This window comes from Pelmatolapia mariae, linkage group LG10_11 (genome assembly GCF_036321145.2).
Source record: "Pelmatolapia mariae isolate MD_Pm_ZW linkage group LG10_11, Pm_UMD_F_2, whole genome shotgun sequence".
NCBI classification, from domain to species: Eukaryota; Metazoa; Chordata; class Actinopteri; order Cichliformes; family Cichlidae; genus Pelmatolapia; species Pelmatolapia mariae.
In genome coordinates, this window is record NC_086236.1 from 37,007,844 (window position 1) to 37,030,740 (window position 22,897).

At 44.2% G+C, this 22,897-nt stretch overlaps 1 protein-coding gene across 3 annotated transcripts in view; it reads right to left on the bottom strand.

The window, feature by feature from the left end:
• Window positions 1-22,897, bottom strand: part of spns2 (SPNS lysolipid transporter 2, sphingosine-1-phosphate) — a 57,556-nt gene that overhangs the window by 14,005 nt on the left and 20,654 nt on the right. For 2 of the 3 annotated variants that reach the window (XM_063488411.1, XM_063488412.1), the window contains exons 3-8: window positions 12,839-12,975; window positions 8,928-9,079; window positions 5,560-5,626; window positions 3,090-3,232; window positions 1,679-1,831; window positions 1,173-1,362 (exon numbers count right to left, since the gene is read on the bottom strand). In XM_063488411.1, coding sequence (XP_063344481.1) covers window positions 1,173-1,362; window positions 1,679-1,831; window positions 3,090-3,232; window positions 5,560-5,626; window positions 8,928-9,079; window positions 12,839-12,975 — 842 coding nt within the window. Of the gene's footprint in view, window positions 1-1,172; window positions 1,363-1,678; window positions 1,832-3,089; window positions 3,233-5,559; window positions 5,627-8,927; window positions 9,080-12,838; window positions 12,976-13,215; window positions 16,000-22,897 lie in introns of those variants that run through there. The other variant, XM_063488413.2, reaches the window with a different exon arrangement.

Below are 22,897 nucleotides of genomic sequence, written 5' to 3' on the forward strand. Positions count from 1 at the left end.
CTGTTACCATCTGCGACTGATACACGGAGCGATACCAGGTGTCACTGGAGTCCATTAGCAAAGCTAAAGCCTGTTTCTGTAATAGAGCAACTGTATAAAATTGAGTTGGACAGATCTGTAATGGTGTAATTAATATGGATACTTCTGCTCCTCGAGTCTAATTGGCTGAGTCATGCTGCTGCCTGACACCTGATAAATGTGCGCCTTTGACCTAGAAGAAGTTCAAATAAATCTTACTTCATTACATCGAAATCATTATTCGCACCAGTAATTATCTGTCAGCTGGGACCTACTTTGTTTGGTGTGTTACCTGTGGGCTACTCATTTAATTCATATAAATTACACTTGTTTTTTTATTCAAATCATAAGCTGCCTAAACAGGTATCATCCTTGCCAGTGACTTAACATATTGTTGCTTAAATAAATCAGCTTTTGGTTGTTTGCTCGTTGACAGTGGGGAGCTCTGCATGTTTGATTTCTTCTTCCTGACAGAACCTCAGAGGGATTTGTTCCTCATACCAGGATCAAATGTGTCAACCGCCACTCGACTCGTCACTCAGTTTAAAAAAATGCTCCCAGTTGTAAAATCCAATACGAAGCCGGACTTTCCAGGGAAAGCCGAGGTCACATTTTTTAGGATATGGAAGCCTGTTTGTTAAGTTTCCTTACACGCATGGGAAAGTTTTTACACGTTTCTACCACTGCAGGCCAACTTGTTGAGAGTCCCTTCCTATTCCTTTGTCACTGATAAGAGTGAGAAATCTGTGCTTGATAAGTCCAACATGCCAGAATACATTGTTTCAAAAACAGCGACTGTTCAGCAGCCTTTCCTGCTTCACAAGGTAATTAGGTCCACTGGCTCCATGCTGTTTGCCTACGATTAGTAAGTGCTGGAGGCCCTGTCAGGCTCACCTGTAAGTATGATCAGCTACACCCATTCACTGCTCTGCTCCCACCCTGACAGCTTCTCTGCTCGAGTATTCCCAGCCTTTCTCATTTGACTTTCAGCTTCTAAAACGAATCATAACTGACACACTAATATCGCCTCATCCTTGAAAATGAAGAATGTTTTTTCAACATCCCCAAACCTGGCACAGCTCTTGCTTTACTTAAACTTGATCCACTGCAGGCACAACACAGTCTGTGCGATAGTTCCAGGGAACGAGCCTTACGTAAGCTCCAATGATGCTCTTCTTGGCCACCACGAAGATGAGGCAGATGAAGATGGCCGAGCCCAGCATGCTGACGGCGCACACGAGAGGGTCGGCTCGTTCTGTCTTCTGGCGACACAGGCGTGTGGTGAGAGCCCCGATGACCACGCCTAACAGCCCCGTCACACATGTGATGGCCCCAAACACCATGCTGTGGGAAATAACGCAGATTTAGACGAGAAGTTTTAAAGCATGAAACACTGCGATCAAGGTTGCAGAAGAATGGCGCACTATAAAAAACAACATGAAATGACAATAGCTAAAAAAAGCTACAATCAGCTGCTCACAGTGGGGCGTCACAGTGGGCAGCTGTGTGTCACACGCTCCTCCTCATGCATCCTTTGCAGGAAACTCAAATATTTTTACTTTCTATCGCTGATCCTTAAACGGTGCTGGAGTCCTGCCCTTTACAAGCTTTCACAAGGAAACAGAAATCCATCCCCTCCGTCGAGTCATGAACCTCTCACCTGTCTGTGCTACTGCAAATCTCTTTTGTGCAAGCCTCTGCCGTCTTCTGCACCACCCGGGCTCTAAACAGGTAGCCAGGAATCCATATACCAAACGCACCCGTGGCAAAGGAGACCGCTGCCGAAGCCAAGGAGGAGAACACATAGCTCCGACTGGCAACAAAGACACACAGAAAGAAAATGAAACAGGCGATCGTGAGGATAATCACATCATGTCAAACATCTCGCAGACTCTTTCTTATCTGACCAGAACTGCAAGATGATGGTTGCACAGAGTTAAAGCAGCTCCAATGCTAAATAGTTTGGGCACTGAAACAGCAGGTGCTGCAGCTCAGTGAAGAATAAATCCACACGGCTAAAAATGTCCAACATCTCTATAAAGAAACCCAGCCCACAGGTCCAACACAACAAAGCTACAGTGTTTCACTAGCTGGCACCACATCCTTGGTAACGATGAGGGAGTATGAACTGGTGCTGCGGTTTGGGGAAGGCCTCGAAGGGGACTGGCGATGGCTCCCGGGCCGGGCAGATCCCCGTGTACTAACGAGAAGTGAATGAAGGAAAGGAAGAGAGGAGAAGAGGAAAAGAGAGAGAAAATGGGGGGGAAGGGTGGGGCATGAAAATGAGAACAGCAGGTATTGGTGAAGGGGGGCTTTTATAGCCTGAGGCCGGAGGGGGCGTGAAGGAGGAGTGGTCCGCTCCTGAAATTCAGATGATATCTCCACTACATGTGCTGTTCAGCAGAAGTGCAGGAGGGTGGACAGTGAATGCTCCTGTGTCACTCTCGGCATTTCCATTTCAGCCATGGTTACATAATAAAGAGGTGTGGATTTGCTTTAAGACGTTCAATTTTTTTAAATTGTCAATTATTCCAATAACATTTCTGTGAGAAATGCTTTTGTTTCTCCATCCAACAATTTAAACTTACTGATAAAGGATGTAGTTGAATGTAAAGAAGCATGTTCTCACACTTAGAAAGCTAAAAACAGACAATTCTGTTATTTTCCTTATTTTCTTTTAAACACCTTTATGATGTCAGCATACGTACAAGCGATCCCTGTCAGCCCAAAGCTCTCGAGAAAGTCTCCATTTGTAAGGTAGCCAGGACAGGCACACGGCTCAGGCTATGAGCACAACAGCCCCAAGTTCTCTTTATGCGCTCTGGCTGTGAGGAGCAGCAAACCAGAGGAAAGTAAAGACAGGGTGGACATGTAGGGAAACTGAGATACAACAGCTTTAGACAGAGGATGATCTGAGGGGCAGATGATACAGGATGAGATCATTTAGGACTGTTGGGACCTTGCAGCTCTATTTATATGCAAAACACTAAATCTATCCATGAATCCGCCTGAACACTGAACTGATAAACAATTTCCCCAAATCTGCTGTGTTGTCTGAAGGTGAGCCTTACTTCTTGGCGAGCGCTTTCATGTCACACAACCAGGAGGTGCGGCTCCTGATGCGACCTCCCAGCTGATCGGCGCTCCCTCTCTTTGGGTCAGGGACAAAGAGCAGGATGAGAACGCCTGCAGTGATGCCTAAAATCGGGGACACCTAAAGGGACGAGAATCAACCAGCATCAGAGTTCAGAGACACCTGTGAGGACACATCATGTTAACATACAGCAACAGAAGAGTTAAAACAGGAGACAAAGAACGCTGTGTTTCCAGTCTGAATGGACGGCGCCTACGTTACGCCTGACATCCTATACAAGTCTCCTGAAACGCTGAGCTTAGTCTACTTTCACTGTGTGTGTGTGCATGTGTGGGTGTGGGCCTGGCTGTGGGTACAAGCACACAAGAGCATAAAAAAGCTTTTTTTGTTTTTGAGAGATGCTTTGTGAAGTTTCACCAAGTTGAAAACCTCATAAAGTGCCCATCTGCTGCTATATTCACCATCATCTTTTATGGGCTGTGTGGCAGCGTGTTTGTACCTGCGTGCGTCTTTGTGGCGGAGACGAAGACAAAAGGCAGGACGGGATGCGTTCGAGGGGGTTCGTTTGACTAATACAAATTGCTCACAAAAGCAAAACCAATTTCGTATGTCAGGGGAAATTCATCCCGTTATATTTTGATGCTCATAAAAGCCCATTTATATGCATAAGTACTGCGCTGCTGTGAAACGTGTGAGGATGTGTGTATCTGTGTGTGTCTGTGAGTTTTTCACTGGGGGAATAATTCTGTGTCTGCCGTGGCTCATAATGCAGTTAATAATGTGGCTGCGCTCTCAGAAGTGTGAGGATTACACCGCCGTGTGCCGCCGTGCGCCGCCATCTACATCGAAATCTTATAACGTGCTCTCACTGCGAGGCGGCCTAATGGAAGGTCGAGCTGGTCTCACTGAAGGGGAAACAAACATCAGGATTTGTTTTTTTGGCACTTATGTTCCTTCAGAAATATTCTAAAACTCAAGGGGGCTGTGACCTTTAACCTTGACTCCCACAGGGCCCATTAGACGTTTCCTGTATGGGTGGTGGGCTATCAAATAAATTAGCTACTGCCCTCTCCTGCTACTCCTTCTTTGGACCTCCTTTGTTCCTTCATCCCATCCATATTTTCAGGAAGCTAGCTGGAACACGCTGGGCAAAAACAAACGGAAGCGCTGCAGTGTTTTTTCCTTAAAGCAGGATACCGCTGCAAAGAAACCGTTTTATGTCTTGTTATTTGTTTTCCCTGCATGCCACACCGGTGATTAATTGGCTTTGAGATTGTTTTATTGGAATGTCATTGTGGCTGCTTTGGAACGAGCCAGCCTGCTCTTTGTTTTTATTTTAAAGCTCCACCACAGCGAGGAAGAAACGAACTTCCTGCCAAGCGAGCTGTCTGCGTCCAGGAATCTCTTCCATGGCGAGAAAGTTTCATGTGTTCCAGTCACTTCATAAGAAGGGTGAGGTCATACTTCGTTCCAAGGATGGGCCTGAAGTTAGCGGTTCACGGGGAGCCCTGTTGGGGTTCTCACTGGGCCCCTCCTTTGAGGCCGGGCGGCTTTATTGAGGTTCACCTCGAAACATTTGGCAAGTCTCAGTAAAAACGTGCTTTGGCAACAGTGATTTATGCTCCTAATAGAGCACCTATCTCCTGCTGCAGCACAAAACAGTCTATTAATACGTTTTTTTCAATATCCCATCAGAAAGTTTCTGCAGATAGATTTCTCTCGGGACCAGAAATGAGCCTTTTATCAAACGAGATCCAGGTTAATTCGTCAGAGCACCTTTAGGGTATTTGCTCAACAGTACTTAGTCACAGCTGTAGCGCCATACCCTGCTCATTGCTCCATCGCTGCCCTACAAAGACGTTTAATGCCTGTAGCGCCGGTTGTAGCTCATTTCCTGCGGGTGATTCTTGCTCTCTATAAACAGCATCTTTGCATCAGATGGTGAATCAGGCTCTGACATCATTTCTGTCGCTTTGCTTTACGGTGTGACCTCGTACCTGTGGATGCACCCGAGACGTGCAACAGAAGCCGTGACACAATGGCCAAACCAAATGTTGTATTTCCTAAATCTCCTGCAGTGACAAAGACACTGTTCACAGGATTAAGACGTCACACACCTTTTTTGTTTTTTCCCAGAGCTGCCGTTTATCCTCGTTCAGCAGAAATGGCCTCCATGAGCAAAATGTTAGTTAAATGTTTACAGCGACTGCAGGGTGTTTATTAGAAATCCACGTTCCTTGCTGCTGCTGTTGAAGCCGATCAGAACCTACGCAGCAAATGTTTTTTTGGTGTGAACGCATAATGGAAGAAGATGTTTTTGAAACATTTTTAGAAAGACTTCTGCAGGAAGCTGAAGGCTGAGCTAAGGACGATTTGAGCCTCTGTTCCCCAAACGTCTGAGCCAGTGCCCCCTCCCACCACCCCACACATGATGCTGACGCTCTTACCCTCAGTGCCCAGTGCCAGTCTCCTGCAGCCTCCTTGGCGCTGGAGCCCAGGATGTAGCCCAGCCCACTGCAGAGGGACAAACAGGTTATGCATCAAAACACAACATATACAGTATTTTACTCTGAGCCTGCTCCACTCAAGTTTACCGAATCACAGGAACATTTGGGTCCATCTTCACATAACAGCATAATGGCATCATTTTCCCTGCAGCACACTCATGATGTGATGTGCACGTCTGTAAAGGTTGTTTGAGTACAACGATCTCATCGAGCAATCATTCTTAAAATGATACGATATCCTGCTGTGTGTAGGTGAGACACTGAATCTGCAACACTTCAATACACAGGCCGGGTTTTTCTAGTCTTTCTGAGTAAATTGAGCCTATTGCTGTGTTATAAACAGAACAGGTCCTGAGCTGCTTTATTGATCTGAGGTAATATTGCTCTTCTTTCAGCTCGTGGCCATTCTGCCACGGTCTCTGCCCTCATCAGTGCATTTGTGCCCACAGACCTGTTGTTGTTTTTCCTCTTTCAGACTTTGTGTGAAAATTCCCGTATATATATAAGCAGTTGCTGAAATGCTCAAATCCCCCGACGATGGAACCTGTTCGGATCGCTCTTCCTCCCCTGATCACTGGCTGCTTCGACAAACAATCACTGGAATTATGTGTAATTAGTTAAGTGGTCAGTCAGTTGTGACTCAGTGACATGCGTCAGCTGAGTCTGTCATTTCCATCACTTAAGCTGAAGCCCACACTACTACACACATCCTGTTTGTAGTCTGATTATAGCTGTGAGTGTTTGGGAACTAATGACGTGTTACTGATCAAAGCACCGGAGTCTGTTTGGTCTCTGTGTGTGTGATTTGTGCGAGCAGTCACTAAATGCAGGTGTAAAGTAACTAATGTGAGGCAACAGGACATGGAGCCAGTGCTGTTTTCTGGCCGCGGGCTTTACTCTCACAGTAATTTCACTGCTTTTGCTAAAAAAATGGTGTTTTGTGCTTAACGAATGAACGCTGCAGTAAAACGTTTGAGGGAACTGTCGCTGGATCAGATCGGGTGAAGGGTTCCCTGTGTTATAATCAGCCCCTGAGATCAGCGTGGCATCAGCGTTTCAAGGACAAAAAGGATTCAGATTGATAACTGAGTACCTGGGGATCAGTAAATACAAAGCTGGTGAGCTTGTAGGCGATGACATAACTGCCAGTAATGATTAAACTGTCAGAAAAGACGCTGCTTTACACTCCTGATGCCAGGACCAGTATATCCAGCATGACCATACTCATCAAATGTCAACAAAAAAACCCAACGAGTGTGACAATAACATGAATCGTTAACTTTCAGAGGGTTTGAGCACTTTTGACCTACACTGATCTCTGCCACTAAAACTGAAGACTGTAAAGTGGCTTGGATGGAAAACGTCGTTGACTATCATCACTGAGACATATCTCTAAATTAAGTTTTTTTTGTTTGTCACACGTTTATGATGCTGCATTACGGGCACGTTACCTGGAAAAATGGAGTTAAAATTGGCGAACTAACTAACGGTGGCTAACTTTAAACTTAAGGCCATTGCACACAACACTCTGAATTTTTCAGATGCAAATTTGTCATTTAACCTATAGACACAACAAAAGTGGACTCGACATCAAGTGATAATGATGTTTGTAAAGAAGAAAAGGTTCTCTTTGATCCACCATCACTTTCGTACAGACGTCAGCGGGGCAGTTTGAGCTCTTATTGGCAGAGATGGAGTCACATGTGAGGACGCAGAGGAATCTGATTATCTTTATATTTTCGTATCGCTGCATATTCAAACGCTATGATCGCAAAAATCCCCAAAATCGAAACAATCGCGCTTGATCTGAAAAGATAAACGCAGCAAATTACGGCGTTAAGTCTGAAAAAAATGTTAACACACAATATAAACGCGTCTGGTGCGTAAAGGCCTTTAAGACTTGCCTGACATTAAACACGATCACAGCTAAGATTGACGGAGCTCATGGCTTCCACAGACAGACAACCTGCGCCAGATAGCAGCGGCACATTGGCCCCGAGCCTGGCGTCCAACACTATGCGCGGCTTCTACTCACAGTTTGTTTAAACTCTTCACTGGAAAAAGTGAAGAAAGCCAGTCAGCCTTTCTGATTTCTGAGACGGAGTTATCTGCATGTGCAGAGTCTCTCCCCACATGCTGTTTCCCATCAGAATAATAAATTGCAACACTAGCGAGATGATCAATCGAGCGCAACAACTTTGTTATCAGTACTTGCTGCTAAAAGAGACAAAACATGTTTAACTGGTTTTATACACACGCACAGTGAAGGTGGAAACAGTTCAAAAATAACAGAGCAGCATAAACATGCTCAGACAGCATATGATATTTCCAGTGAGTGACTAACAGCTAATCTTATCAGAGAGTGTTTGGAAAGTTCGACACAACAATAAAACTTGAGCATGAAAAACAGACCTGACTCAAACGGCAGCGTGACCCAGAAACATATCTGTGGGGCGGGTTTGAAAAAACAAACAAAAAAAGGATGAAGGGCAAGGGAATCCATTTCCTATAAATCCAGTCTAATTCCTGGGGTCATTTCCTGAAAATGGTCACCACAGCGTCAGTAAAGACAAACAAGCGGGAGAGTGGATAGGATGTTTGACCGCGCCACGCCGAGCCCCCCTCTTTCACCTTCCATTGTCAGTGTTGCTGGGCAGTTTACCGTGACCCAAACAATTCTGGCGAGTCATAACAGAAGCACTCAAAGGGCAGATTAGGCTTCCCTTTGCTCGTCTGTCTCCAGCCTGCTATTATAAAACCGGATATAATGACAGAAATGTCAAATAACGCTCATGTTTAGAGCGTTGCAGAGTACGCACCGCTTCCAGCACGCAAACGATGGGAAACAGCATAGCCTGCAACAGCTCGGGCGAATGGGACGTCTCTAAAGTGAGCATCGCAGGTACATTGGTCTTTTATTTCTTGGCTCTGTTTGTTTTCTCCCTGTGCTTCTTTATCTGCTTAAATGAATTGGAGAGCCTAGAGACTTGAGCTTAATAATACCTCCTACTCACATGTCTCCATGTCACAGCTCCAACCCTGCTTTAAGCTTCACAGAGCCAACTCAAAGTTTTTTTTCTGCAAAGGTTCAATTTAAAAAAACCCATAAGAGTGACCTTCCCAATGTGAGGAAAAGTTCATCTATATGACAGCTCTGTAATTCCTTTGGATTTAACATCTGAAGAACGGGCTAGGTGGGATGAAAGGATGAAAACGTTCATGGTCATCACTGAGGTATCGTTTCATGAACATTCAGCTCCCAAAATAGCTCATCAGCTTCAACAACCTAGGCCCTGTCTGCATCTTACCTTCCCAGGGGGATGGCCAGGTAGAAGACAGAGAGCATCATGGTGCGGGTGTTACTAGTAAAGAGGTCTCCTATGATGGTGGGAGAGATGGAGGAGTAGCTGGATTCTCCGATGCCCACCAGTCCTCTGGAGAGCACAAACAGCCAGAAGTACTGTGGAGAGGGAGGAAGAAGCTAATCTGCATATCCTTATGTTACAATCACAACATTTAATCACTTAGTATTTACATCAGTGCTGATTCAGCATCACTGAGCTTGTGTAGGTGAACATACAGTGGAGGATCAGTGGGTCATCCTCCGAGACATTAGAGCATCAAACATGGTAATTCTTTTTAACCATGACTGAGTTCCTACTTTACACCAGGTAAATATAAAATACAATTAAATACCATGAAGTCCGGCTTTATAGGTGTAGTCCATCATTTAAGTATATTATAATTGTCGTAAAATATTCAGTGGCTTCATGAGCTCTTGTATGAGCACCAAAAAACATGGATTTTCAGAATAAAAGTATTTTATAATTCTTCTTTCTGCATATGTTAGCATAGTCTGCATCTATGCCCATCATGTTGCTGTACTGGTGCTCAGCACAGATTAGTTATTGACTTATTATATTATCATGAAAATTAGAAGAAGATTATCTTGATCAGTTAATGGAAATATAAAACAGCAGTAAGATTTTATGTGTTTAATCTGATTGAAATTACTGCGCGGTATTATAGCAGCAGATGTAACAAGCAGACAATTAAAGGGATGAAGAGACAAACTTAAAAGGCCTTAATAGGAGCGATCTTTCTCATTGAAGCACCTGTGCAGGCAGCTGATTGCTAACTGTTTCCACGGCAACCACTACTCACTACATCTGGACAACCACGGCTTGCTTGTAAAGCTGCAAAGAAATCGGGATCCCCACACAGGAGATTTATGCAAATGACAAACACAGGTCAGTAATCTGCTCTGAGACAAACGCTGTTCGTTTTAGATCAATGTGACATTTACAGTTAAGATTTTTAATCTAGTCAGCTGCTCTTATATGCAAAGCCTTTTTTATGATCTTTTTATTTCCACTCATAACGCGGCTCTGGGCTGTGTTACAGCCCGATAAGGCAGTGTTCTTCATAAAGACATAATTAGGAGCTGTTTATACCAGTGAAGACGGCAAAGATGTGTTTACTGTTTTTGCAGCACATAGTTTTGCATTATTATATTGCTTGAGACTATGATCCCATGCAAGTGTTTACTGCTGTATATATAGTTATGTTTGTCACATTGTTTGAAATGATTTACAGACAGACTATTTTTTTCTTTTAATGGCCATTTGGTGGGATGATGATAGGCACTCTTCCTGTGTTTGTGGTCACTGGAACAGAAACTCTGCTAGCAATGACAAAAAAGCAACACTGCCAAAGAAGCACCACAAAAATGTGGTTTGGAAAACGGCTGAAGACTACAAAGACATGAAAGAGAAGTTTGAGATCATCGAAACTTTTCCCCGACTTTTGAATGAATTAAAGACAAATATCAGCATGCTGACATGGCAGGGTTAGTTTCCCATGTTCACTAACATAAGATGAGCTAACAATCAACTATTTTCAACTAGTAAGTTTGAGAAACTGTGTGTTGTTACTTTATTAAAGCACAGATAGTCTGTTCTGATATTTATCTACAGGACACCAGTTCAGGGACTTGTCACTGGTCCTGACACTTTATCAAGTCCAAAGAGGTACTTTGAAGGAAAGTTTTATCATTTACAACATCCACGTCTACTCGCTTCTTTGGTTATATTAAAGGTAGAATGGGAGTTCCCTCTTCTGTGGAACCAGGACGACCAGTTTGGACTGGGAGACAGACACCTGCACTGCTTTTAAGATTAAAACTTCAAACTTTCCTTTTTGATAAAGCTTATAGTTAGGGCTGGATCAGGTGTTTCTTCTGCACTCACCTCACTCATTGCACTCACTACATATTCATACACCACTGTGCATTTAATCATTAGTTATCATTAACTCCTCTTCATCCTCAGTGTGTCTTCTGCCATTGTTGGTCTTTACCTTTGTAAACAGTGCAGTGCCTGCTGACAGATGGTGTGGTGTACAGTGTGTTTGATTCATTAGCGCTGTATTCTGTGTGCGTCCTTGCTTCTAACTCTTCTGTCATTTCTGACTAAGCCACTCCCACCTTTCCTGCTTTCCCGCCAGTCGCATCACATGATTTTTCCCTCTGCTCATCTCCACTTCACTCCCTTTGTGAATGCCCTCATGACATGTACTGTGGGAACAAAGACCATTCCTTGCCTGATTGTCTTTGTGCTGTTGCCAGAGCTTTCCAGTTATTCATAGATGCGTTCTTGTTTTTTTAACCCCTGTTTGCTAACCTGGAACTTGCCGCCACCTTTCTTTTCTCTTATCCTGTTCAGTTACCCTGTTTGGAGTAAACTCCAAGTGGACTTTTACCTGCTTGTGTCTGAGTCATGCAGATTGGCTATTCACTGAAGGGCAGTCACACAACAACACCGTTATAAAGATGATACCGTCATAAAAGTATAAACCAAAAAAAAGGATCATCAATCTGTGGAGTTCGTCCAACAAAAGATCTCAATGTCCTCGTCTCACACTCTCGATACATACGAGACGACACTGAGTGAGCTGAGTTATGCTTTCTACTAAATTAAGATATAAACAGGGACAGTCCTGGAAATATAACATATAAAAACTACCAGAGGCAGACACAATGTGCTAGCTGTTTTTCTGGCGTATAGTAAGGAGCAGCTATTAATATGCTTCAACATGTTAAAATAAAAAAGCACAAGTGATCACTTTATGACATAATCTTGTGTTCATGAGGAAAAAGTATGAAGTTTCACTTTGTGGTGAATTTCTCTTATGTAAGATCTGAATCCTGCATCTCCTTCCAAACGCCCCAGAGCGCCTTAAACGCATAATGATAGGAGTCAGTTGTAAGCGCTCGTTAGCATTTCATTGCGTGTCGTGTCTTTCATCTCTCCTGGTGACAGTGCCACAGCGCTATTATATAACAGCCATCTACTCATGTCTCATTTGATCGACACGCTCAGGAACATGTCTTAAGGGTGGAGTCACAGTTGGAGACAAAGGACGTGAGCCATCAGCGGCCTTTGTGGGATTTGTCAGAGCCCCTTAACTTCAACTTATCTATAAGCGGCCTCGATGTATTTGCTGCTTAGGCGCAGCAGTCGAGTCTATAGAGGACAGCCTCCTGAGACCTGAGCTGAGCTGTCGCTCTGCTGAAAGGCTGTGGCGGTTTACTTGTTGGAGACAACACTGCAGGACTCTGTGACGATGCTCTGCAGTCACGCCGCATGCTCCATAAATTTGACTAACATAGCTTTGAAGGCACATATTTCAGTCACTTTGTCAGATTTTTATTACAACCGTCGTGTCAAGAATGCACCACGAGCCCGTCGACACCCCCACGCAGACGTCCATGAACCGAGCCTTTTACTCTAATATGATGTCGACTCTCAGCGGGACACCCCTTCCCCCATCGCCTCCACGAATGAATGATGTGGCCGTTTAAAGCACCCAGCATCTCCTAGCACACAGAGGTTTTTAGAGACACACAGTCTAAATCCGCTTGTAAAAGATCAGCGAAATGAGTTATATCCTACAAACCATTGTAACTGAGACAAGTGTGAGGCACGGGCCTTCATTAGCTGGTTGCTAGCCAGAGAGAGGGAGGAGGTAGAGCATGTCTACAAAGGCAGAGCGGGTATCTGACTTAATAAGCGTATCATTACATTTTGCTTGCCTTAACTCCGAGCATATCCAGATCATTACAGAATAATAACCTTGTCTATGAGGGGAAGGCAACCCAACAGACTGACAGTGGAGCTGTAGTGGTGCGAGCGCTGTGTGGTTTCTCTCAGAGCCGTACCTCTTTACTGATGAAGGAGCTTAACAGGGTAACAATGGACCAGAAGAAAATGCCACAGCTCAGGATGACCTTTCTGTTGAAGCGGTCGCCCAGGTAACCAAAGATGGGAGCTGCCACCATGAAGCTACAGATGAAAACTGCGGAAAGAAAAGAGAAACAGAAAATGACGGTCACTGACTTCGATACTCATTTACTGCATCAGCAGACTGCTGCTTTATATCAGACTGCTTCAGCTCTCTGATTAAGTCAAGACCCGTCCAGATCAAGTCTCTGATAGAAGTCAGCCAGAGACACGGGACACGTCTGTTACACTTCACCTCACGACAACATTAAATAGATACGATAACACGTGGGTAAATGTCAGCGAGATAACTTGCATTAAGCTAACGTAGCAGGTCAGAGAAGTGCAGTTTGTGATGTAGTCAAATAACGTAGCCCTGAAAGAGAAAATCAGGATGACATGTGGCAAATGTTACGAGCTCAGACCAATTAAAAAGGATGTGGAGAAAAGAAAGAATGACAGTGGGAACTAACCAGATGTAAGACAATTAATAGGAATATTTGACACTTGAGAAGCTCGGTGGTTGTGCAGCCATAAATAATTCCTCCATCTTAATTTCTTACAAGGAAACTTTGTGCTCCAAAATGTGCTTCCCTAATTGCCCCACTGCTGACTGCACGACCGCTCAGCCCTTGCAGGCTCTTAGTCAATTTATGAGGCGGGCGAACCCAAACACAGCTGAATTTTTAAAGCTTTCAAACTGAGTTTTGTGTCTTTGCAAAGGAGAAAGGGCAGCGATGTTACTCTTGACAGCAGCGGGAGGAGATGGGGAGGCAGGCGGGAGTGTTTTGACACATCATCAGCATAAACGTTCAGAGGAGCTGAGAGAGAAAAGCGAGGAGGGGGGTGTTATATAAGATACAGGCATCGCAGTCCCACAGCTGCTGAGGCCAGCCAGCGGGATAAGGGACAGTAATCAGATTAAAGCATAACTGTAGTTTTGGACATGTGATATTGTAGTCTGATAAACGGGAGAAAAAAAGGAAAAGGATAAAATGCCCCTATTTTGAGGCAAAAGCTGTGGTTTTACATAATGATGCTGCAGGTATTTACATGCAATAACTCTGGGCAGGTAGCGAAGCTGCATCCTGATAGGTTCACCACATTTGACTGAAAAAATATACGAATATATGAAATTCATATGTGAAATATGAATTTTTTGGATTAAAAGTAAGAACAGTGTTATTTGTGTGGGTGCGTGTTTAATTATGTAAATTAAAGTGCGTCGTCACTTTATAGAAAATCTAAATGTGAACATTCGTTAGAGATCCAGTGTGACTCTGCTGTGTTATTTTTGGGGAAGAACAATCTAATCTGAGAAAGGGAAATGTAATCTAAAGTCTAATTCAAATTTAATTTCCACTAATATTAATGACGTTTTTACTGGAGCTGGGCGTGTTCCTAATGAGTGTCTCACATCTCTACCTCTCAGCGTCGCTACTCTCCCTCTTGTTGCCCGGGTTTCTTTCCTTCTCCCTCTCTCTGTCGCCTCCATCACCGACCACAGGCCTATTGTGTAATGCTGAATGACTCCTCCCTGCAGGTCCAGGTCTCTAAAAGAGCTCTGCCAGCTCACCCTGCAGCCACAGCACTGCTGGAGTTACCCATCTGCACACACACACACACACACACACACACACACACACACACACACACACACACACACACACACACACACACTGCTACTGGTTCTGCTGTGCATACTGGAGATAAGTTGAGGGAGTAGGTCCATAATCAACCACCAGCAGCTGCTCCACGTGGGAACAGAGATCATTACTCTTGCTGTTAGAAATACATATCCTCACATCTTCAGCTGACTTAGTTCAGGCCATCAACCGGACCGCACAGGCACACTCTCTCTCCGCAGATCTTATTTTATGTAATTTGCTGATAAGTTATGCTATTTTCCTCGGCTCATTTTCACCTTTTAGCAGTACCAGCACATGTGAATTAAGTCGGGTAATAACAGTTTGCTCACAGCCTTTTTGCTTTTAGAGTAAGACACATAAATCCTTTGTGCTGGTGTAACGTCTTTGATGTAACGTCAGCTTTGGTGTAAAAAATGAAGAAGATGCTGTGGAGAGAAAAAAAACAGCCTCGGTGCCAAACTTGGCAAAAACAGAACAAATATGTGAAATACTGTTTTTAGTTTTGAGACGTGAAGGGCTGCGCCCAACCGAGCAAGTACGCAGCGCCTGCCAGGATTGCGTTTTCTCCTGAACCCGTTTGAACTCTGAAAGAAAATGATAAGATGATAAATAACGGTTACACTTCAGCTACAAATGGATTATTTTGTTTCTTGACACGAGGCGTAGGGGATGTTGTCAGGTTGTTTATTGCAGAAAAACAAAGGTACACTCAGTCGGTTTCTGCATTTTCTCTTATTAAATTCAGTCAAGTCACAGTCAGCACTGATAACTCTGCTAAAGATTCAGATCTAGAGATCTTGTTCTTGTTCTCTTTGACCTTATTTATCCATCAGATCTTCAAAGAGACTCACGTATTAATAATGTAGCTTTGTTTACAATGACAGATATCTCCTGCACTGATAAGGATCACGACGGCCTCGCGCTGCAGCCTTTTCTTGTCAGTGTTACACAGTAGTTACAGGCTGGCATAAGAACACATGCTAACCCCTAAGACCAGGTTCACACTGACATTATGTGCAACCTTTGGTGCTCCAGGAAATTCCTTATCACTACAAAGATTGTCTATAAAAGAGTCCGACAGTTCTGCTGACAGGCGTCGCTCCCAAACAGGCCTAAATATGACACATCGCACACTTGGAACAGCAAACTGTGACAGAGTATGCACGGTTAAATAAACTAATGCTCAGACATTTACTGTGACATCACAATGACATTATTGTTATATATATCTATATGTGTTTGAAGCACTCTAAATCTCAGATGTGTTTGGCTTGATTAGTAAGAAGTGACAAGAAAATAAATGCTTTCAGTCTATTTCAAGAGCTTGTAGGAAGGACAAACCAACCACCACTAACAGTAAGTCTTCACAGACAGCAACGTCCCTCCCAGAACTCTGCAGCTCTTTAGGCAAACACACAGAGATGCAATCTTAATAGGAAAAATGCAATTATTCATATCTTATATCTCATTTTGTGGTCAAGCACCTTAAATGGCCCCGTTGGGCATGATAACAGGAAAAGCCTGATTGACATAAAGTAAACTCTTGAATATGAAGCATATAAACCTCGCTGCCCACTCCTTACAAGCCCCGAGCATTCCTGAGCTGAACGCGCTTTGATTTAAAGGAGTGTAACATCACAGCTCCACATGTTTGTGCGATCTCCATAACCACCTCCAAACACAAGACAAACTCACAGCAGGAAAGCCTAAGAGTCGACACCGACACACTATAGATGTTTACACCGCAGGCTGACCTCGTTCACAGGTCAGCTCTGACTACAGAGACGTATCGCGTATAAGCAGTATAACCCGGCAGTACTCGCAGTACTGTTTACTTCGTCTTTACTTGTTGGACACGGAGAAGAGCAAAGAATTGCTTGTAAGAGGCAGGACATATTCATGGTGATAATTACAGTGATCTCTGCTGGGGTGTAATTGTGATCATTGACAGTGAAGACATTACATAGTCATCTATCTCTGAAGCGAACACTGCAAAACAACGTAAACAAGTCCTATAGGATCAGCTGTGCCTCTGTCATTAGGCTTATGGAACATATTCCCCACTATTATCCTAATAAACACTGACTCCCTCTATTAAAACCATTGTTTATTTCTTCTTAGGCTGCAAGTCATTGTAAACGCCAGGCTGGTGACCTGAGTTAAGAAAACTATAACACAGTGAATAAACGTGTGTGATGGTGAGGATTCATAACAGCAGTGTGAAGCAGTGCGGTCTGGTCTGCAGGGACCGTGCTGATGACTGTTTTTGCATTTTAAAACCTCTCTAAAGTCCATATATTAATTATTATTTTCCATGTCCTTCATTCACTTTTTATATAAAAAACAAAAGATTTAACCGGATACATTTTCTCTAATGAGAGGAAAGTTCCTGCAGACGAGCAATAAAACAACACAAACCAAGCAAACTGAAGCCCTGATTTCAGTTTCCCCCGTGCATCACACAGGAGTGCCAGTCCTCTTCTGATGTTCTCCAAATAACACGCCGTGCATATTTCTCACAGTCTCTCAAGCGAGGAAGTTACCATCGTCTTTCACTTTGGAGCGAGAAGACAATGGCTGAGTGAGAAGTCTATAAGTAGACACAATAGCAGCCACACTCAAGTCTGTATTTCAGTCTAACATTGTCACAAAGACGCTGCACACAGGTGATTTGTGTCATTCAGTTCTTGGCGAAGGAAAATGTTTCCTCAATGAGCTAACGGCGAGTAAACAAACGCCACTCATTCATGTCATCATATTTAAAACTGTTTCACTGGAAACTGGAAAAACTCTCCTTACATTATCATCAGTATATTACAGAGGAAGTTTCCTGGTGATTTGGACCCAGTCTTTGTAGAAACGTACTCGTGTAAAGCCGTCTTGTGTTTTCTGGGTTTCAGAGGACAGTAATGGAAATTTACTGTCGAGCTGAAAGTAACAGAAACTGAAAACAATTGAGCAAGCTGCACCACCACACACATTTTCCTGCTTCGCATGCCGCACAGAGGGAGACTCTAAACACCGGACATCCATCCATCACTTTGATTGGCCAACAGAACAATACCTCCAGGGATGACTCACTCCCTACGATTCAATGCCACTGTGAATACTGCATCGGGGGAGATGCAGACACACATATGTCGAGTGTGTGTCTGCGATTGATATTCACTGAGCTGAAACGTTGCCCTGTGAAAGACCTGTGAGGCTGCGCATCCGGCTGTGGGACACAAAATGCTCAGTAGCCTGTTTGATCCTTTTCCACAAAAACCCACTAAGGTGCTTCTCCCACTGCGCAAGAGATGATTAGCTTTTTTTTAATTCTGAGGGTGATTGACAGCAACTTTCACTGGAAAAAGTGGAGTTAAAGGAGCTGAAGGGGACAAAAAAAATAAAAACTGGGTGGTTTAACGCAGATGTACGCAGACAGTGTTCCTCATTTCAAGCTCGCCCTGTAAGCCTTTACCTCTGAGATTTGACTTTTCAAGTAAATGGGATTTGTCATGGATTGAATTGCTTTTGCTTGGAAATAAAAAAATTTTTTAAATACAGATATCAAAGGGCCGAGAGTTTCTTTGTTCTGCTGTGCCTGAATGTGAAACTGAGGGAACTCTATAAAAATGCACCTCAAGTAGAAGCTTAACAGAGGGAAAAATGTCACATTTGGGCTCTTTACCCAAACAAAAAGAAACCAATAAGATGTGACATTACTAATAATTGTTACATTGTTTTGTTGGCAACTCTCTAAAGTCCAGATCGTATCTTCCAGTCTCTTCCACGTATTGTTTTCAGGGTCGCGGGGCACTGGAGCCTATCCCAGCTGTCTTAGGGCGAGAGGTGGGGTACACCCTGGACAGGCCGCCAGCCTGTCGCAGGACTAACACATAGATTCACACTCACGGGCAATTTCCACTTAACCTATCCCCACAAACTGCATGTCATGACTGTGGGAGGAAGCCAGAGTGCCCAGAGAGAACCCACACAAACTCCACACAGAAAGACCCCGGCCTGATGGTGGGATTGAACCCGTCTTGCTGTGAGGCAACAGTGCTAACCACCATGCTGCCAGATCAGATCAATAACTCTAAAACGCATCTATTCTTTTAGGGCTTATGAGCTGTTTCCCAGGCGTCATCCCTGCAGCCGTGAAAGCTGACAGTAAGGACGCTCTAACTAATTGAGGCACACCAGTTTCAGGAATCTGAATGTCTGTCAGCTGCCAGAGACTGAATTAGAGGAACCGGAGAAGCACATCTGCAGGTCTGTACATGTCTTCAGGCTAGGTGTTGTCATTCAGCCACATTTAAAGCACTGCCATGTGTCACTGTGACCTGTTCACTGTGGAGAGGTGTGTGTGTAGGTGTCAGCGCTCAGTGCAGCTTCCATAAATACATCTCCCCTCTTCAGTTTCTGTTGACTCTCCTCCACCTTTGTGCCTCTGCCCTTTTCATTATTACAACACTTGCTGCAACTGGAGGTATTTGTATGAAGAGCAAACGATGCACGAGTAACGTCTGCCGTTAAAAATAGCTTCTTTTTTTACTTCTTTCTCGCTCTTGCATGAGACCATATTATCTCTATTATCACGTTGGATTAAATCATCGTTTTTTTTAATCCCGAGGAATGTCAGAAATGTCACCCTGGAGCTAATACAGGACAACAGTGCATCCCTATAGTCTGTGGAACCTTCTATTAATACTTACAGGATGCCATCGCTGTGTATCACCACGCCATGACTCACCTTACTGATGATAAAAAAATGATTTAAATAACGCCACGATGATCCTTACCCTGAGACCTACCAGTTCAAACACTGTGTTGAAGGCACTGGTATTGATGTGGAAACAGGTAACCCAACCCTGCATACCACAGATGTCATCACACACAGAATATGTCAGGCACTCCAAACACATCTAACCTTTCTCATAAATGGGAATCTAGTTCCTGTAGAGGTTTTCCTCTACAATTACTGACACATTCACAGACACGCCATAGATAGAGGCTAAATAAATTAATCTGTCCACAATACTGGACGCCCACTGCTCTGTAACTGGCACCAGATGCAGTCTGACGCACAGCTTTCACCCCAAGATGATCCTGGATCTCCTGGAGGTTTCTTCCTGTTAAAAGGGAGTGTTTCCTTCCCACTGTTGCCAAAGTGCTTGCTCATAGGGGGTCATATGATGGTTGGGCTTTTCTCTGTATGTATTATTGTAGGGTCTACCTTACAATATAAAGCGCCTTGAGGCGACTGTTGTTGTGTATAAGTAAAACTGAACTGAATATCTGACAACACTACCAACTACATCTGCAGCGAAACCACATTCTGCTTTAACTTGTTCTTAACACCATCAATGTTTCACAATAAAAGCACCTGATTTCAAATTGTGCTTAGAAAGGTTTTGTACAGTCACATAGTGACGTACAGACACGTAGCTGAAGGTCAGTTATATGTGACGGGCGTGAGCATTTCTGAGGAAAGAACATTCATCGTATCCAGGAAGAAAGAGACTTTCAGTATTGTGTTACATTTGGAAAATAGTCAATAAAAATGTAACTGTGCAATTACAGTAACACAGAGATTAAAATGACATCATAGCTTTGCTGGTGAATCATGCTGACCAAAACCTATGAGCATGTATTTATTGAACAGATAGGAATGTGGTGTAAACTAAGCTTCAGTCATCTTCTAATCATTGGTGTTTATTACACTGTGGCGTCACAGCGCTGTGTTTCTATCAGGTGTGCAGGAGTGGCAGCTTTGTTGTTCTTCCCCTAATGATTAATGGACCTGCCTGTGGAGGGTGTGACACATAACTTAGTAGGACACCAACGTGTGTGACTGAAACTCAGACACTCACAAACATCATTTTGCTGCCTGCTGGATTCTCCTTCATGTGGAGCCCCAACATTTCTGCATGCCTTACATTTGTGATCACCGCTAATTCTCCGAGAAATCCCTCGGCTCAGATTACCAGAGCTCTCTGATAAATACCACATGAAGCCTGGGAAATGTTCCTGTCAATCTGAGCAGCTCATACTGTACCCACAGAAGCTGCCATCAAGTGCAGCTGTACTGTAACACCAACCAAAAAGTCTTTTCAGTCTTTTAACTACAGCTAAGGGCTGGTAAGTTTTCACTGCTGCTGCATCAAGTCTTTCTTCTACCTGCCCAGTGTGAGAGCTGCAGCTGGTAAGAATCACAAATACCGGCCCGGCTGGCTGGCCCGAGTGCAGTGGAACATCATCTTTTACACATTACTGCGTATATCAGAAGCAAACACGTATGGTGAGAATAAAGGAAGGTGCTTCTTGAAATTTTTTAGGATAGAAAAAAAGTATCCAGATGTGCTTGCTGTGATGCTGCAGCATTAAGGAAAACAAGCTGTTGGCACCGAGCTGACATCCAGCAGCTCAACACTGTAGTTTGTCTTTCCTGCAGTAACTGCGAGAGCAGCTAATTTAATGACAAGCTCCGGCTGAAACGACGGCACCCGTGTTTACGTTTGTTTCAAGCATGTCGCTGCTGGTTTGGGATTAATGGAATATCAAATATAATTAATTACACATAGTCCGCATTAAATAAATGAAAGCAGATCAAATGAGCATGCAGCAGCCCCAGCTCTGACCTTCAGAGGCTGAGGCGTGGGGAGTGTGCATGTGTGGGTTCTTAATTGATCTGTTTATGTCGCTTGGATGTGAAGGTGCAGCAATCGATCAGTGCTTGTCTTCATTTTCAGAGAAGCAGGAAAGAAAGGATATCAGCCGGAATCTCGTTGCCATAAATGTCCAATCAGTCCTCGAATTATTCTTTTAAAAAGGTGTGTGCAGCTTTCTCACCACGCTCTCTCTGAGTGTGCAGCGTGAGTGGTGCTTGACACAAAGGGGCCATTAGACATTTACATGAAAAGAGGTTGTTTAGACCCCCTAAAATCCTGATTGGATTTGCAGTCACTCAGCAGCGCTATTGGTTCAGCCACAGGAAGGCAGGAAGTGTAAGGGAAGGAGATCGGGAAAAGGGTGCCAATCATCACCCAGCAGCTGCCCTCCTCTGAGACATGGCCTATAAAAACAGCCCGAGATGAAGACACACACACACACACACACACACACACACACACACACACACACGCATACATCATCAGGTCATAGTTCTATTCTCATCATAGCAGCAGAGGGCTGCTGAGCACCAATGCAATGCCGTTATTGGCTTTGGGAATCAATAGCGGAGAAGATGAAACTGTGCTACTTAAAGGGAGGAGAGCGGCTCTCTCTACTCCCTCCTTCCCTTTATGTCTCCTAACTCCTATAAGGTGCCAGTGGGACCAACAACAAGACAACAACAGCTGTCGAAGTGCTGAGAGTGAGAGAGGAAGTACCAGGGGATACCAACGAGGGCAAAAGACAAAATAGAAGCAGCTGACACTGCCCGAAACAGCTGATCAAGCAATGATAGCTCCGCTTTCCAGTGCATGAAGGGAACTCTGCGCTCACAAATTTCTGATTGACATTGGCAATCAACTTACACACTCGACCTCAACTCAGTTCCAACAAACCAAGGAGACAGCATCGTATAAACACAAAAACTGTGTCGCTGTTTTCAGCATAGCGGTTACTATTGATGTGTTTAAACTTTTCTTTGTGTAATTTTGTGTCGTATGCGCCTGATGTGTGATAGAGGAGCTCAGGCCATTAGTCCCACACAGCACCTGTGGCCTCATTCCTAACAGCTCTCTACAGGCAGGCTGACACCATGTAAAGACTGCAGCACTCTGTGTGTGTGTGCGTGCGTGCTGGTGTTGTGTTTCAGATACGGTGGGCAGCCACACACAGGCCACAGACCGTCTGTGAGCTGTTTTGAGCGCCGGCTCCTTATTAAGCCGCCGCCCCCACCGTGCACACAGACTGACTGACCCCAATATCTCTGGTTCCATACTAAAGATAATTATGATGCCAGGATCCATTATGAGACAAAATTCAACCTATTAAGTCTTTTTTTCTGAATGGCCTCAAAGCACTGAGCACAATAACCACAGCATGTTAGCAAGAGAGCGCTCTCTTCTTTCTCATTGCAGTTAACAAAAGCGTTTTAAACTCCCCCTCACCAAAGGTAATGCCATCCAGGTGAACCCCCTCTCCCCTTACACTCTTCCATTAACCCCCCGTCCCTCCACACCCTTGGGAGGGGTCCTGTTCACAGATGTGTGTGAGGGTCACTCGCTTCACATAGTTGCTGCTCGAGGGCCTGTCACATCCACGTCCCTGCGCCCTGACAGGCCCACTGTGTTCAGGAGAGAACATCTCATCACGCTGATGGACGGGGGAGGAGCTTCAGGCTCAAATGGCATGCCT